The 17,287-nt window shown below is 39.6% G+C and overlaps 1 protein-coding gene across 1 annotated transcript in view; it reads right to left on the minus strand.

Annotated features, from left to right (window-relative positions):
• The window catches only part of LOC143116603 (inaD-like protein), an 87,058-nt gene that overhangs the window by 67,654 nt on the left and 2,117 nt on the right, over positions 1-17,287 (minus strand). Inside the window, exons 4-7 of the mRNA XM_076277797.1 lie at positions 7,028-7,213; positions 6,716-6,855; positions 6,010-6,175; positions 3,886-4,014 (exon numbers count right to left, since the gene is read on the minus strand). Coding sequence (XP_076133912.1) covers positions 3,886-4,014; positions 6,010-6,175; positions 6,716-6,855; positions 7,028-7,213 — 621 coding nt within the window. The remainder of the gene's footprint in view (positions 1-3,885; positions 4,015-6,009; positions 6,176-6,715; positions 6,856-7,027; positions 7,214-17,287) is intronic.

A 17,287-nucleotide genomic window follows, 5' to 3' on the forward strand; every position in this document is an offset into this window, starting at 1 on the left:
ATAATATGTGACATAGTGGTAAGTCTGATAGCAACAACAGACTAAGCCCAGGCTCCCAGTCCCAACCCAACCCACTGACTAGCGCGACTCTGGGCATCGGTAACGTTCCAGCTTCATAGGCAAAGATGGAACAGTACGTCCGCTCTGCTCTAAGATCTTTGGAGAGAGATGGTAGTGTTTGAGAAAATATACCATGTTGGGTGGGGAGACTTCTGTGATGAAAATAAATTTACATTTGATTAAGATAGTGGCAAGCAGTGTTGGGCAAGTTACTTCAAAATCGTAATGTACTATGCATTACTTATTACTGTCATTTCAAAGTAATTTGTTACATTATAATATTACTGTCTCTGAATTGTAAGGCATTACACTACTATTGCATTACTTTTAAGTTACTTTCACCAAAATATCTAGAAATATGGATTTGCCATTCTAAATGCAGTTTATTACGCTCAATGCAGCTTGCTCTTCCAATGGAGGGAGATGTGGTATAGCATAATGACTGAGCTAGGCTTAAGGCAACAGTAGAATGCAATAGGCGCAGTGCTCATAATGCAATACAACAATCATAGTCAGAATTTTGTTAAAAACCGACAAAAGGTCAAAGTCTGGTAAATTGTGATAGAAATACTGTAACTTTAAGGCCTAGGCCTACTCATTAAAATCAATAGAGAGCCTACTATATTGTAAATCAAAGCTTAAAGGAACCGTATGTAAGATTGTGGCCAAAACGGGTACTACAATCACTTTCAAATTACTGCAGAGCGGTGTATCCCCTTCCCCTCCCCTCTGACTGGCAGAGTTGGCAACCGGATGACGAAACACTACTGACTTTGTGATTAGTAGATAGGTGGAGGGTGGCGCATTAGGCCAAAACACAACATGACAACATCAACATCAGTTGAGGGCTGCAACTTCACTTTTTAAATGACAATATCCTGGCCAGACTACTGTTGAACATGATTTCTTAATGTCTAGTGACATATCAGGGCAATTTTATGATTAATTGAAATACAATTTTTACATACGGTTCCTTTAATAAAGACATGTCAAGATGGTGGCCTGCTGGCCATTTCCGTGCCCTAAGTGAGTGGCTTTGAGTGAGTGACATTTAAATGATAACTCAAACACCTAAAGTAAAATAAAAGGCCTATTATTTACAGACCATTACTGTGTATTTTTAAACATTAATTTCTGAAGAAATTTTGTTTTACTTATAAATGGTGCACTTTTACTTTAAGAGCATTGATCTTTACGTTGGCATAATGCCCTTTTGCCAGCTCTTGTTTACAAGCCTTATTTGTTTGAGTTACATTGATAGCACAATATTAACAATAATATGCACAATGTTAAGTTGTTTTAAGAAACCTTCATTGCTTTGGAAATGGAAGTATGCAATGACATGTTGCTTCACATTTCGTTTTGCGAATAAAGTGAATTATGAGCCTGGTATCCACCTAGCTATCTGAATGGAATGCGTTTCAGTCGACTCAGCATATCATGTCCTTCATGTAGCCTAAATGCTTGGAAAACGAATGATTGAAGACCCACCAATTCTAGTACTACGTGGTGATTGAGAGAACCCAAAAGGTATCAAACTTGCATGTAACATCGTGTTAGTGCATTTTGACATTGTAAACGTTATTGATGAAGAGTGAAACGCAGTTTGCAGTAAAGCTACTATTCATTGGTTACATTTGGGTGCTCCCTCTGTCCTGGGTGCCCAATGCAAAGTGCGTGATGCGCGTGGTGGGAGCGGTGGCACTGCCAGGCTACACAATCTTTTTCTGCATTTCTATCCCATATTCTCTTCAATTTAAGTTCACAGCACAAAGCTGACATGCACAACAGCATAGTTTGTGTTTTTATCAAGAATCAAAAAGATTAGCGTGGCACTATAGATGTTTCATTAATTTACTTGTGCTATTTCGCGAGCTGAGAGATCTTTCGGTTTCGCACACAAAGTGCACTAACTATTATATTATGCTGTTACCGCAAACAGCAATATATTACAGTAATTACATTACTTTTGTAACGCATTACTCCCAACACTGGTGGCAAGTGATGTAGCGGTGCTACCCTAATATTTAGGCTGCAGTAGATCACCATGTTAAGCGTTCACCATAACGTTACTGCAATTAAGTATACTCTTTTGAGTATGCCTCATTTGCCAATAGAATATGAATTGTTACATGTGGAATTGCTTGTTATTTGAGTGTAAGTAATGATAGCAAAATAAACTCATTCTGCTCGATCAACTATGCACTTATGCAATATTTTTTTTTTTCAGAGACACTGTTGAAGTCCTTTGGAGCACATCTCTACCTCTACCTAACTCTACCTACCAGAAGGTGAGGTTTTCTTGATGGCAAATGGTTACATAGCCTGTTAATATGACACGACACATTTAACATCGTTTTTTTTTTTATTTATTTATGTATTTATTTAATCATTGCAGATTCGTCCACTGCAGAGTTGCAGATGCCTAAAAACCAGGAACGAAGTAGGAATAATTATCTATTTTTTGGGACATTTTATTTTTGATTATTAATGTTTGTCTATTTTGTTTTTATTTTGTAGTTGAAAATTGCTCATTTAATGCACATTTGCGGATTTGTTCAGCAAATCTGTTGAAAAACAAGTCATTAAACTGATGTACTTGTTTACAACAAATACAAATGCTGTTGTATTTTGTTATTTGTCAATTCAACTTCAGTAAACCACCCTTAGTGCTTCACTTTGAATATGAATGTTTCAAATAAATCTGTGATTTTAGTACCCTCTAAGATTAAAAGGTGACAGGGTTGGTGTAAATAACAACTATATTAATACATTGGTTTACCAAGCACATGGGGCCAGAAGTCTAGATTGGAGCCCCAAAACATTTTTGGCATGTGAGCAAGGATGGATTACTGAATGAGCCTACCGAGCCCAAGAGGTCAAGGGACCCTGAACCCCAAGTAGTTGTGTGAATTCACTACCAATAAGTCAAAAAGCAAAAGGCTATGAATCTGAACAAATTTAGGTGCTGACCATCCCAAAAATGCACCAGAATACAGGAATCTAACCCCCCCCACACACACACACACACCCGTTTGTACCCACATTTGCACAAAGAGGGTAGGGGGAGAGGGTCCTTATACATCTGTGTCCAGGGGGACAGTAGTTCATAATCAGTCGCTGTATTAATACATAACCTCACTGTATTAATTTATAATATGACATTATAGTGTGAAGTTGTCAATTATCACCAAGCACAGGTGACTGCGTTGTGGGAGGGGGCCCCCAAATCAAATTCTGCTTAGGGCCCCCAAAAGGCTTGGGCAGGCACTGCGTATGACACATACTCACACAGTAGACATATGTACGCTTCCATGCACAGGCACATACGCAGGCACACACACAAGCACGCACACACACACACACACACACACACACACACACACACACACACACACACACACACACACACACACTCACACACCCACACACATAACATAAACATAACACAAACAATCAAGAATTTCTCATAATTATGAACAGGCAAGATGGAGGTGGGGTTGTATAAAATGAATTTTACATGTGAAATCTATGAACTAATTATGTTTTGGTACTTGTTGTCTAGCAGATACCAGTGAGAATTGAGTGTGGATAATGCAATTTAGTGAGACAGTTAGAATCATATAGGCCTTTCAGCGTGATTTCTTTTTGTGGAAAAAATGTGCTGGACTGGGCGGCGGTCATATTTTGTACCGCTCTGCGGTACATCTAGTTTTGGTATATTGCTTGCAATGGTTGGTCCACAACCAATAGCATAATAAATGTAACATTTTGTCTTTCGAGTCACAATGAAATGTGGGTAAGTTAAGAGGAAAATGCACAAACCTTGTGGGCCACACTGTTGGGAACCAGTGTCCTCACGATTACACCTGTGGCTTTGCCTCCCACAATGCCAAAGCCCAACCCTGAGCCATCATTCACCAACTCAATCTCCTCAACATGGTCCCACTGTTCCTGCAGAGAGAAGGTGGAGATGGTAAAATGGTCTAACACATAAAATTATTATAATAATACCATGACCTTGATGCATATGTCACTACATTATGACTGGAAAAACATCTTTTTCATACCAAACATATATTTTGACATTCAAAAACTTCTACAAACTCTTTCATATAGAGTGACTGAAGACATGGCATGAAATAAAGTTGGAGTTGAAGTTGGAGACTAAACGTGTCAGTGTTTAAAAGTCTTCCAATAAATGATCACCATTTACTTTCAAATGGATGCAAATGCCATGCATTTCCTCAGATCTCGTAAGGCAAACATTCTTATATAATGTCCACAGTATGGTCAAGAGATGGACATCAGCCACACATATGCTTTAACATGTGCATGTGTAGACTATAGTTAGCTTCTTTCAAGTGAAAAGCACTACTGCCTATTGCTTAGTTGTCTCATTCAACTCTGTCTGAGCTTCAACTGTTTGTGCTTTAGCTTGGCAGTCCTGGGTGACATTAGTCTTTTTAGCCATGACTTTAATGTGACCGTGCAGCAAGTCTATGAGCACAGTCAGTCTATAGTTTTAGCTGACCTACCACTGTTTGTGCATATGATCCGTCTCATAGTATCACAAATAGACTTTGCAGTTATTAAGCAAGCTTTAGTTAGACTTTAGGCTTTGCCCAGCATTTAAATTAGGGCCCCTGGAGAAAAATAAGCCAGATCACAGCATTCTGCTAAGCAGCAAGTATATGGAATTAAAATAGACTCAAATGTTCTGCTGGTACAAATCAATGTTCTACGCACAAAAAGCTGTGCTACAGTTACAAACCTTAGGGATCAAAAGTGTCCACATATGTATTGTATGTGTCAGGATTTCCAGCTGTAAAACTGATTTGAGACTTGACAGCATTACCCATATGTCCTTCACTTACAAATATATTGTAACGGTACAAACCGTATTATTACTATGTCTATCAATTACGGATCTATTCTGCTTTCAAATCTCAAATCTACAGATCAAAAGTAGTTATGAGACTGTTCTGGTGCTTTCCGGTTGAATAGCCAATGGTGATGTTCAGGTTTGGTTAGCCAATCAGGATTCTATAATTCTAAATTCACTATCCAATCAGAGAGACAGGATGCGAGCCCTTAGTAGAGCAACCTAACCCACATCAGTAATCAAAGATGTATAATATTTTTGTTACTACTCCTTGTAGTAGTAGTAGAGTGCTGCACACAGAAAATTTAATTTCTTCCTCCTGTCAACTGTCCCCTAGTCCAGTGGTTCTCAAACTTCATTCCCCACCTGACCCCATCAACCCCACAAAATGGTAATGGTAAGCGCTTTGTGGGGCCCTATTTTGACTATCTTACGCTCAAATTTTTTCGCCATGCGGTTCTCTTTTATTATACAATACGCGCAGGGGTGTCCTTGGCTGGGCGGCCATATCTAGGAAGACTGTTGGTTGTTCCAGATCTTTTCCATTTGAGAATGATGGAGGCGACATGCTCTTGGGCACTTTCAATGCTGCAGAAGTTTTCTTGTATCCTTCTCCAGATCTTGTCTTGACACAATCCTGTCTCGCAGGGTCTACGGACAATTCTCTCAACCTTATGGCCTGGTTTTCACTCTGACATACACCATCAACTGTGGGACCTTATATAGACAGATGTGTGCCTCTCCTAATAATGTCCAATGAATTAATTTAAGCACAGGTGGAGTCCAATCAAGTTGTAGACACATCTCAAGGACCATTGATAGAAGTAGGATGCACCAGAGCTCTTCAGTCTTTTATTTGTTCTAAATTTACAGAACACTCTAAACACCTGCTTTTTGTGGAATATTGGAGTATTGTGTGTAGATTGAGGAGAAAAAAATTAATTGCATCCATTTTAAGAGGAGTCTGAAACATAACAAAATGTGGAAAACTTGAAAGGGTATGAAAACTTCCTGAGTGCACTGTATGTTTCTCTGGTGCAGATTTGGTATATTGTGGGGATTACCGTATTAATGGATCCTCCTGCAGAAACCCTGTCCCTTGCCACAATAAGCTCAACATACTCCCTTTGCTGTTGCAGTAGACTAAGGGCCTTGTGTTGTGTCACATTCTCATCTAGAGGCATTCCATTAATGGCCAGGATCTGGTCGTTCTCCAGAAGTCTCTCACTCCTAGAGGGTGAAGCACATACAGGTTGAATGTGATTATGTTCTTTTAGCATTGGCTTGCTATGGTCTTATTCTGTGCTCTGCAGTATTAGTAGTTTCTTAACCTTTCCTTGTTACTGAGTGAGTAAGGCTAAATTCAGACTGCAGGCAAATCAGAGGTTTCTCAAAGCAGATCTTTTTTTGACAAATGTCCGCTTTGAGGAAATGGAAGTGCATCATATTGGGATCCAAACAATTTGAAACAATTTTCCAAAAACAAAAATCACATGATTTCATGTACTTTTTAAGGTCTATGAATAATTGATCTAGATCAAATCTTGATATGGTAAAAAAAAACAGATTTAGCCTGGTAGTCTGAACATTACTGTGCACTCTTTTTGACTGCTCTATCATCAATCATGTACAACTGGATAGGCGGTCCATAATGAATACATTTACACACTGGGGTGATCAGAGCCAAAATATGAAGTGGAACCACAAAAACATTCATACAAACTGAAGTTCATTCAATATCAAAACTAGCGAAATAGTGGCCTGAGTTACCTGTCAGCAATGCTTCCTGGTTGTATCTGTCTAATGAAGACACCATGGCTGCCTATTCCTTCAGGTCTTAGGCCCACTACACTGAAGCCCAGACCTCCCGACACTGGCTTTGGTAGGCGAACATGCTCAGTCTTCCTCCCCTATGAAGAAACAGCCCAACTCTTCACACAATAGACCATATTTATGTATCATATTTACATTGAAATTTAATTTCATTAAAAAAATGCATTAAAATGAAAAAAGAGTGACAGAATTTATGGCTTGAAAATATTATGGAAAAATACAGCTGGAAAAAAGACACTTCCTTGATACCTTAGCAGCTGCCTGGATCCACATCTGAAGCTGCTGTGCAGAGTGCAGACTGGCCATGGAGGATAAGCTTGTGCCATTGGACCTGATGGAACTCCCAGTGCTCGGAGAACAACTGGCACTGAAAATGAGCTGGCCTTTACGAGAAAAGCTGAACTCACTGGAGGTGTCCGGGGGCAAACGATTCAACTGACAAAGAGAGGGGAACAGAGAACTGTACTTTATTTTGATTTGTGAATAGTATCCACAATTAAAGCACATAATCAGTAATCTCAAGAACATGTAGCGTTTACACATAAAATGCTGTACTCATTTTGCTGTCATCAAAGCAATTTCATTGTATACAGTATAAAGTTGGTGGTACTACAGCATCAGAAGAGTTTGTATGTGTACTGCTAGTACAGAGTAACCTGACTCGCCAGATGGATTGCTTCACATTTGCTTGGCATATCCATCTGGGAACTTTCCCTTTTAGGAAGGGGCGAAAATACTGGTTAGCTGATTGGATAAACCATCTGTCTATCACCACCTATGTTTGTGATAGACAGGCCAAATCAACCAATCAGATCAACGAAGCGTATGACGTACTAACAGAGCGTTGACAAAAATACAACCACAAGCCCGCCTCAAAACCAACGCTGATTGGCTGTTCATTTGGCGAACAGCTCAAATTTTCTCCATTGCAAGAAGCCAGACTGATCTGCGTGTGGAAAAATGGAGGGCAGAGGGCAAACACACATATACCAAGCCTGGAAGCCAGCTGAATTTAATCCAGCCCACAAAATATAAAGTCGGGAAATTCGGTATGGCCTCGTTCCATTGACAAGGATCTATGCCCGTGTGAAGATCAGCCGACCAATCAAAGCGTCCAGGCGGGCTTTATACAATGATGGACAGATGAGCAACAGTGCCTATTCATTCATGTGACCTGAGCAGGCTTTGATTGATTTTGTTTACAGCAAAAAGCTTGTCGCTAGAGAACGCTAGAGAGACGTTTAGATGTCGCTATCGCATCTGTTGTACAAGATATTGACAGCACAATAACTTTAAAAAACAAACATAAAACGATGTTTTAAACAAAGCGATTAAGGCATTTTTCAAGAAGAAGGATGTTTTGGCTGTTGTTTCATTGCTCTGATTGGTTGGGTCTGTCCAATTGAGTGCAGAGGCATTTTTGCCCTGTATCGGATGAAACATGCCTGTGAAGATGCTGCATGAAATCTTCTCTGTTTTAGAACACCTTTTTAATTGAATATTAAGCCTGCAAGCTACATGGGGGGCAGCCGTGGACTACTGGTTAGGGTTTCGGGCTTGTAACCGAAGGGTTGCCGGTTCGATCCCCGACCCAGTAGAAAAAATGTGGGCGGGGGAAGTGGTTGAGCACTGCTCTCCCATGCCCACATCCACAGCTGAAGTGCCCTTGAGCAAGGCACCTAACACTCCGGGTTAGTGTGTGCTTCAACTCACTGTGTGCTGTGTATGTTTCACTAATTCACAGATTGGGATAAATGCAGAGACCAAATTTCCCTCACGGGATCAAAAGACTATATTACTACTTAGTTAAGCTGATAATTGATTAATTGGGCCACATCCACTCTGGTGCATTTTAAAAGGGACAGGGTTGTGGTGTGTGAGACACCCTTTTGAGATGTGCTATGTGTAATGTCCATTTTAAACCAGTGTGTTTAATGAAAAAGAAGACCTTTTTCTACAAACAAGTATCTTCACAGTTTTTAATTTTTTCACAACACCCCATAATCACATCCCAATGCTCCAGTTCCAGACTCATATTCTGAATAGAATTGAGTTCTGGCTACATCAGGCTAACATACCTATTCCTTCTAGAAATACACCAATCTGATACAGATATAGGATACTGGCCCGATACTGACCGGAATTGCTGGACCCGTTATCAAAATGATATACCAAATGACAATACCAAACGTCGTTCAGGCATTGTTACTGGGACTGAAAAAGTTGGATCAGTGCATCCATAGTTCCTTCATAAGGAGTTGGTTATTATTAATACAATTACATAACAAAGTAAAGTCCATGATCCAGCAGTTATCTTACTAATGATATGACTTCTCAAATATTTTGTTTTAACTGAATGAAAGATATTAAAAAGCATATACTGTAATTGATCTTGAATCATCAGAGCCTTACTTTTAACAAGTCATATGAGGTGATAAGGTGATGTGTCTCAATGCATTAGTGAATCTGTCAACATTACAATTTTTTGTACTCGCAACATTTGATATTAGCTAAGTCTTAGCTTGACTAATTGGCACATGACAATTGACATGACAATTCAGAGGAACAAAACTACTATTTTAAGGTGAACGTATTTCAAAGGCTATGCAGGTAAGGGACCTGCAAGCAAGGTTCAAATTACACAGTGGATTTCAGGGGAGCAGGAGCCCTAACAGGGTTACTGTGAAAAAACTACTGTGCAGGCAGTTAATACAGTTGCACACTGATTTTCATATGGGCACAATAAAAATAATTTTAATGCCATAATACTGTAGCCTATACTCCATAGTCAACTGAACTGTACATATCTGTCTATACTGTTAATACTGCACACTTTTTTACCACTCTTATAAGGTTACTGTTAATACACTGCACATGCATGTACATATCTATATCGTCCATACTGCATATCCATATTTATTCTGCCCTTATAATGTTACTGTTAATACACTACAGATATCCCTACTGTGAACCATGCCACTTGCTTAACTGTCCACACTGCACTATATTTCATATACTGTTTACACTGCACTACCTGCCTATTCTGTTCACATTGCACTTTTCTGCTTTTTGCACTTCTGGTTAGAGAAGTTAACTGCATTTCGTTGTCTCTGTACTTGTACTCTGCACGATGACAATAAAGATTAATCTAATCTAATGTAATCTAATCTAATAACAGCAAGATCACATAGGACAGGGGTGGGCAACTAATTTCCCCAAGGGGCCACATGACAAACTGGGACTGTTGAGGAGGGCCGGACTCAAAATACCGAACTCAAGTCTGAACTCAATTCTGTTCAATTCTATTCTGTTCTTGTATAACATTAAGTAAATCATATGGTTTTGTTTACTAGTCGTAAGAACAGATGAAAATGTGAGGGAGACAAAGGAAAAACAGCAATATTTAATCTATGTCCAGTATTTAATCCTCATTCTCGAAAATGATTTTTTTCAGTTTTCAAAGACTGATATACAATATCTATATAATTAGGATAGGTCATGAAAATGTGAAGGAGTCAGTACAACTGATAGGCCTGTGCCACCATTTCATCAACACTGAGCAATATTTCATCATTAAATCATTACCATCATTAAATTAACTCTATGCAGAATTAGACTACGACAATGTGGAGCAGACTATAGTAGGCTGTCATTAGTTAATCAACATGCACAAAGAAAACTATTTTAAAAATGTAGGCTATGTTTTTGCTTTAACTTTATGCACATAACTGTGATTGGTGAACTCGCTCTGTGTGTTGAGCCGGCTGCTTCAAGCAACCTGTGGGTAGTAGCATCATACTAGTTCGCTAACATAAGCTTTGCAAATAAACTCAGACATATTTTGGTTACAATTACGGGGTTATCCGATTGTAAACTGTCTATCTGCCAGTAACGTTTTGAAATGAACACTTCGTATCGCCAACGAGCAGCAGTAGGAGTTCAATGATATTGATTTGCGTGCATTATCTCTATGCTAGGCTCTTGACTATTGTTCTTTCACGGACCTTACGCGGGCCGGTCAGGGAAAGCCCACGGGCCGGATGTGGCCCGCGGGCCGTATGTTGCCCATGTATGACATAGGAAGTTTAATTAGAGCAAACAAAAAACAAAAACAGATCACTTGAACAAAAATAGTTTTGAACAAAAATAGTATTTATTTTTTATTGAAAGCTAAATAAAACAGATCTCTCATCTCTCCCTCTCTCTCTCTCTCAATTCCGTAATGTGCATGCGGAGGGCCACTCACCAGAATCTATACCTGAGAGTCTGAATGTCTAACTTGTCCCTGGTCACCCTGTTCTTTTCCACTATACTTGAATTTCCCCTGGGGATCAATAAAGTATCTATCTATCTATCTATCTATCTATCTACTGACCACTGGAAATTTATATGCCTCTCTACATGGCAATAAGGCATAGCATATAACATAAATAAATGTATTCAGGGTATATGCAGGAATCATAGAGTTGAATTTACTACTTTTTACTACCTTTTTTACTACCTCCACAATATTTTTTACTACCAACACGACATCAAGCAGCAGCCCTTTTTTTTTGGGGGGGGGGTATGCAAAGCACCACTTACTACTTGCTATAAGGTATAAATCATAAATATTAGGTAGACTAATAATTTCAAATTGTGATCATTAAGTATGGTCATTGTCAATGACAATGTTTTTTTGTAGTGTCTCAGTTTCAGTTGTCCTTACCTTAACCCTAGCCCTTGAGTTATCCTAACCAGCCCTTAGCCCTAATAAGGTGAATGATAACCTTGGCACAAATGACGCTAAAACACCAAACATGTGTGGTGAAAAATGAAGAACAAACACCACCGACTACCCCCCCCCCCCAAAAAAAAAAAAAAACCAACTCCAGTCTAAGGATAGGCCTATTTATATGGATATATAAAGCCATTATTATTGGTATGGTATTGTTGTTGCACATTTGACACTAAAGCAGTCCGTGAAAACATGCACATCAGTGGACTGCTTTACTAATGCAAAATTGAAAAATATGATTTCATTGCATTACTCAGCATGGATGCACGATGCTTGCATGATAAATACTTCCCAAAACAACAGTTAGGTAGGTAGGTAAGGATGCTATTTTGGAGTGTAAATCAAGTTTAATCACAATTTGATACAATATAGATTCTTTAAGCCAATTATTTGATTCTTTTCAATACTTCAAAATGTGTAGCAATGCGATTCGATGCGTTACTGGGGTCTGTTGTCAATAGGAAATGATAGATTTTGGTTAGTTTTCATGGATTCAAATGCCAATATTATAGGCTAAATTATAGGCCAAATACTGAACATTGACTGTGGAATCAAGTAGGTTACAGAGCTTCTTTCCCCCCCCCCTAAACCCTCCTGTCACTAGCTAGATGCTTTCAAATTTAACATGGTTTTAAACTCATATGTTGCAGTTTTCTGTCACTGCAATAAAACTATTTTGTAGGCCTGCTGTTCCTTTTATGAGAACAATTTAACTGATCAAGTTTTCATAGGCTATTGAATGTGTGAATGCCATAATCTTATTTCGCCAGATTAGCGTGGTTCTTCACGCAGTTGTCATCTAAATGCAGTGTTTTATAGGGTATTCAAAGAATGTCACGTTCATCACTCAGTTGTGGTGTAGGTCTGTCTTGAGTGATCGCTGTCCCTTTAAATGTCTGGGACTTTAAATAACGGGACTTTTAAACTGCATGGTGTTTTTGTTGATGGCCAGCGCCGTCTTTGATTCAGTTTTCTACCGTTTTTAATAAATGACACGCGCACTTAGGTGGTTAAAAGTAAGGAATTGTTTTCACTCGTTTTCTTGCAATTCCGTAACATTAGATACTAGGTCTAGGTTACGTTAAAAAATGTTGTCGGTTACTATGTCAGTGACTAGTTCGAACTTTGTTACTGATGGGCTAGGTGGAATTTTATTGCACGGTTCTGGATGATCACAGTCAGATGGCAGCGCTACCGTCAGTTGAACGAAAGCTTACACTAGTCAAGTCCACAGTTGTTAAAACTTCCAGCTGAAGTAGCCTAGTGTAAACCGAGAGTTGCCTCCTAACGGAGTGAGTGTAGCCTATATTTTCTTAGCTGCTATCAGAGTGATAGGCTAGCCTAGGCCTACATCTACCGCTCCTTTGCTACATGAACAAATATCAGATGAGTGACACAGAAGCACCGGACACCGGACCCATATGATAAACGCTGCTCTGGTAGCCTGCAGCAGGGCCTAGAGACGTGAAAAACGTGAGAGTCGCCGAAAAGAATCCCTGCATCCCCGGCCCCTAAAAATCTCTTCGGATCTGCACGATTCATATAAGTCGCCCAAAGCAATGTGAAGGAGACACCAAAAAGCGCGTTGTTTGTATCCCTGTAATATCAACTGAAGGAAAAAGGCGAAAATGTTGTTTGTTGGCGTCGCTGATAGGCTGTCAACCACGGAACTCTACACAGTTTACTTCTACGTCATTGCTATCGACTCCGACTCACTCAGGTCCTGTTAGCACGTATATATTTTTTAATTAGGCAAGATGAAGTTAAAACATGTAGACACAAATATTAAGCAAAAAATGTAAACTCATTATATATTGAGGTGGTGATGAAAAATTTACTACCAAGTCAAATTGCATTTATTACCTTTTACTACCTTTCAAGGGCCTTAATTTTGGTAGATTCTATTTACTACCTTTTACTACCTTTTACTACCGCGCGGACACCCTGGTATTACACTTTTTTATATTTACTGCATTGTTTTGCTGTTAAATCATAGCAGATACAATCTACCAACCCATGACCTTACCATTTCCGGCGCTTACAAACATAACATTAGCATCAAAGACCACATAAAAGCTAATTCATTTCCAATCACATTCTTTTTTACTTTTACTCCCATAATTTTAATGACAAAGCAGAATCATGCCATGTAAGAGGAATTGAACAGCCTTTTACATGTTCTATGAGCTCTCCAACATGCTTGCATTGTCAAGGATATATTTTAGAACATTCTCACTGTGGAGTAATATGTGTAGGGCTTATTATAACATCACTTTTAAAAGCCACAGCCATCTACACAAGTCAAGGCAAAGGGAGGAGGGGATCAATACATTCCAACACAGCTCTTGCAGGTCCTAAACAGGTAATGTATTAATGACCTTTAGACTCAGATCGTGGAAACGTATCTGTCTCCAGCTTATTTAGCCTAGGCTGACAGAGCAAGTTCCATGCCATTCCATCAATATATCTCAAACAAGGCAGTTACTCAAACAAGACAGTAGATATTAGGGCTTGATAGATCCAAACACGGGCACAAAAAAGCTTTCACCACAGGCTTTATACACAATGGATTTTCAACTGACGCTTTCATTGGCACTTGTCTGACCTTCCAAGCACTTAGAATATGAAGGCAAGGTTCTGTTATTGCTATTATCTTAATTTGGTATGTGGATTGCTTCTTGTGATGATTTTTTTTCTTGCTTGCATCAATACAAACTCCTGCTGAATATGAATATCCATGGGTGGGTCAATGTCTTGCGCCAGCCTTATGCTTCTTCAGGTGGTATTCTCCAAACCATTAAGCCCACTGACACATAAGAAAATTCACTTTCAATTAAATTCTAATCTTCAAGTAAACATTTCCCTTGCTGTGCCTATAAGACTGTTTAATCCCTGAGGTGATAAGGTCACAATATTGGTGATACAAGCTGCCTTAAGACTTCTCTTAACCAAATTATACTACCAATGATTCTTTTATGTTTATTTTCTGGCAGCAGCCTGCCACTGCCAAATTATTGCCGCGGCTGCACCAGAATCAGGGCAAATGCACAATGTAGTCGCAGTTGCCTTTTAAATGATCCTGCCGATGTGTCCTCCCCCCCAGCTCACACTGCATTTTAATAATAAGTAGAAATAGTCAGAGGTTGTTAGCCCAGTCCAGTTTCACTCCACATATTATTGTGTTGATGTAGTTTATTGTAACAAATGTTAACTTGCTTTGCAGTGTTTCCTTTTCAATTGCGCATCAACGTAGGCAAAAAGTACAAGAGATCGACTGGTAGGTTAGTAAAGAAGATAAATGCCATTATACCAACAACTTGGGGAAAAATGCTTATTATGCACTCGCGGTGATAGCCTACAGTTAATGTGAATCATTGACTATAACCAAAGAAAGGAAAGGAGATGATTTGCACCTCCTTTCACCAAATAAAGGCTGCGGTTGTGTTTCTACAACATGTTGGCACAAAACGTAATTTCTGTCAGAAACCAAGTAGGCTAAACATCACTTTTACAAGTCACAGCCATCTACACAAGAAAAGGCAAAGGGAGGAGGCCTATTCCTTAGAATAGTGTGATTAGCAACCAGATTTTTTTTTTTAAACAGGGGGCCTTAGGTGTAAGTAATTAGTCAAAGAGGCATTGTGTTGTGTGTAAACAGAGGTTAATAAATACATTCCAGTTTTTATTGCAATGAAATATCAATTTATTCCCATGTAATGGCTACCTTCTGATATTCAGCTTGACCACTAAAAAGTATGCAACTGGCCTACCCCCGTTGCTAAAAAAAAAAATCTAGAGGAATCACTGACAACTGCTAAATAAATGACGTACCTCCACAGTGGAGTTAAGAACGGTAACATCTGTTTCAATCTCTGTGTTAAATCACTTAACTGTTTGAGATGTCTGTTGTATTTCGTGTGAACTATATGTAAGTCCTTCAGTAAAAGATGGAGTGCAAAAACAGCCACAGCGCTGCAGCTCTCCTTCTCCTGTAAAGTGTTCATGCACGGAGAGCTGCCGTTTTGCATTCTCTCCAGCTTTCCTGTATGTCACTCCAGACTCCACTTTTCATCAATGCTGCGAATGTAACCTAGCACACAACCTAGCACCCCAAAAATATTCCCTGTGGCTGCTGTTCATTCATCTGCCATGCTGTATATGGCAAACAAACAATGTAACAGCAGCTGCATTTATTCAAGTTCAAGATCAAGTGGTTTATTGTCATGTACTCATAAAAGGAATTATAAGCAGCGATCAAAAGTGGCGAGTAACATTGACAACCAGAAGGGGACACACTCAAACTACACAAATGCACGTATCGCGCTGTAGGGCAACATGGGGAGGGTCATACTGTGACAAGTATTTACAACAGTGGTAACAATTGCACTTCTCAACTGTAGGGGTACCATTCTTCCTTAATGCCTCTTTAACAACAATTGTAACAACGTTGAGGACATCTCCAGACATATATCAGTCAAAGACTGCAAATCTCCATGCAGGCCAAATGCAGGTCATGTAACATAGCAAAAGTAAAGTTCCATAATCAGTGTTTCCTGCAGTGCTTCACAGCTTAGGCGGCCGCCTAAACAACACACGCCTCCCACCTTAACTACGTTGTCCAAAAAAACGAATAAATAGCCTAATCATTTTATAACTGTACAGCTCTTTCATTGTAGAGCTATTTGCACCTTCAGGCAGCCTCTCCTTGCCCCGCTCTCATAACAGACAAGTATGACATTATTTAGCTGACAAGCACGAAACAAAAACGAGCGCAGATACAGGAACCGAGAGTGTAAATACAGAAACTGAGGAGTGAAAAATAATCTTGTGGTGAATAAAACTGTATCACAAGTGTAACAATTATGATTGAGAGCATAGAAATGACGTTCGCATCGGGCCGCTCACCGGCGCCGTCTTCTGCTCACTCACGATTTGAAACTGCTCCTCGCTCTTGGTGTATTTTTTCCAAAATCAGGGATGCAAACACAAGTGTGCTGAAAAAAGAGCGTTTTAACTCCATGCTGTTTTTGTTGATGGACAGTTTTCCTAACCTGACTCTCGCCAGATGAATTTCGTTCCGCCTAGCTCCACTCATCCATCTGGGATCGATCCATTGGAGAGGTGTTTCAGAAGGCTGGGCCTTATCAAAAATCCTTGCATATGTTTGGATAAGCCACTTGTCTGTCATCGACGTGCTACTTCAACCACTCACATCAAAGCCAACCCATGACGCTGAGAACAGTCTCACCTAGCGTTCATGGGCTTCGGAAAAACCTTTTTCCCGGTGAAAACATCATCATTCCGCGTCATTCACGTCACGTAATGTGTGAGTCAGAGGTCGGAAACTGGGGCTAGATTTTGCTAAGAGAGTTGCCCAGTTAGGGGCTCGTCATCACTTTTGTCGTCACGTTGTAGTTCGCTTGTAGTCCGCTTGTAGTCCATGTGGCCTTTCATGTCCAACAGTTTTAATGTGAACTTGGGAATTTGCCTTTTTTTTTCACTTGAAGGCTGCATATCTTTCTTTCACAAGCGTATTACACTATATGTTAAGCAAATACAGTTGTTTATTTAGGATTAGTGAGTGTATGTTTTAACCTTTGTTGTGGCATCCGTGTTTGTCACACATTCCGACGGCAAAGCACATGAACACTAACCTGACTCTCGCCAGATGAATTTCGTTCCGCTTAGCACCGCCTAGCTTCACTCACATCCATCTGGGACCTCTTCCGTTG

The sequence above is a fragment of the Alosa pseudoharengus genome, unplaced genomic scaffold, assembly GCF_046254945.1.
Source record: "Alosa pseudoharengus isolate Yale_2024_CS ecotype anadromous, Long Island Sound unplaced genomic scaffold, YU_APseudo_1.1 YU_APseudo_1.1_scf_11, whole genome shotgun sequence".
Classification (NCBI taxonomy): Eukaryota; Metazoa; Chordata; class Actinopteri; order Clupeiformes; family Clupeidae; genus Alosa; species Alosa pseudoharengus.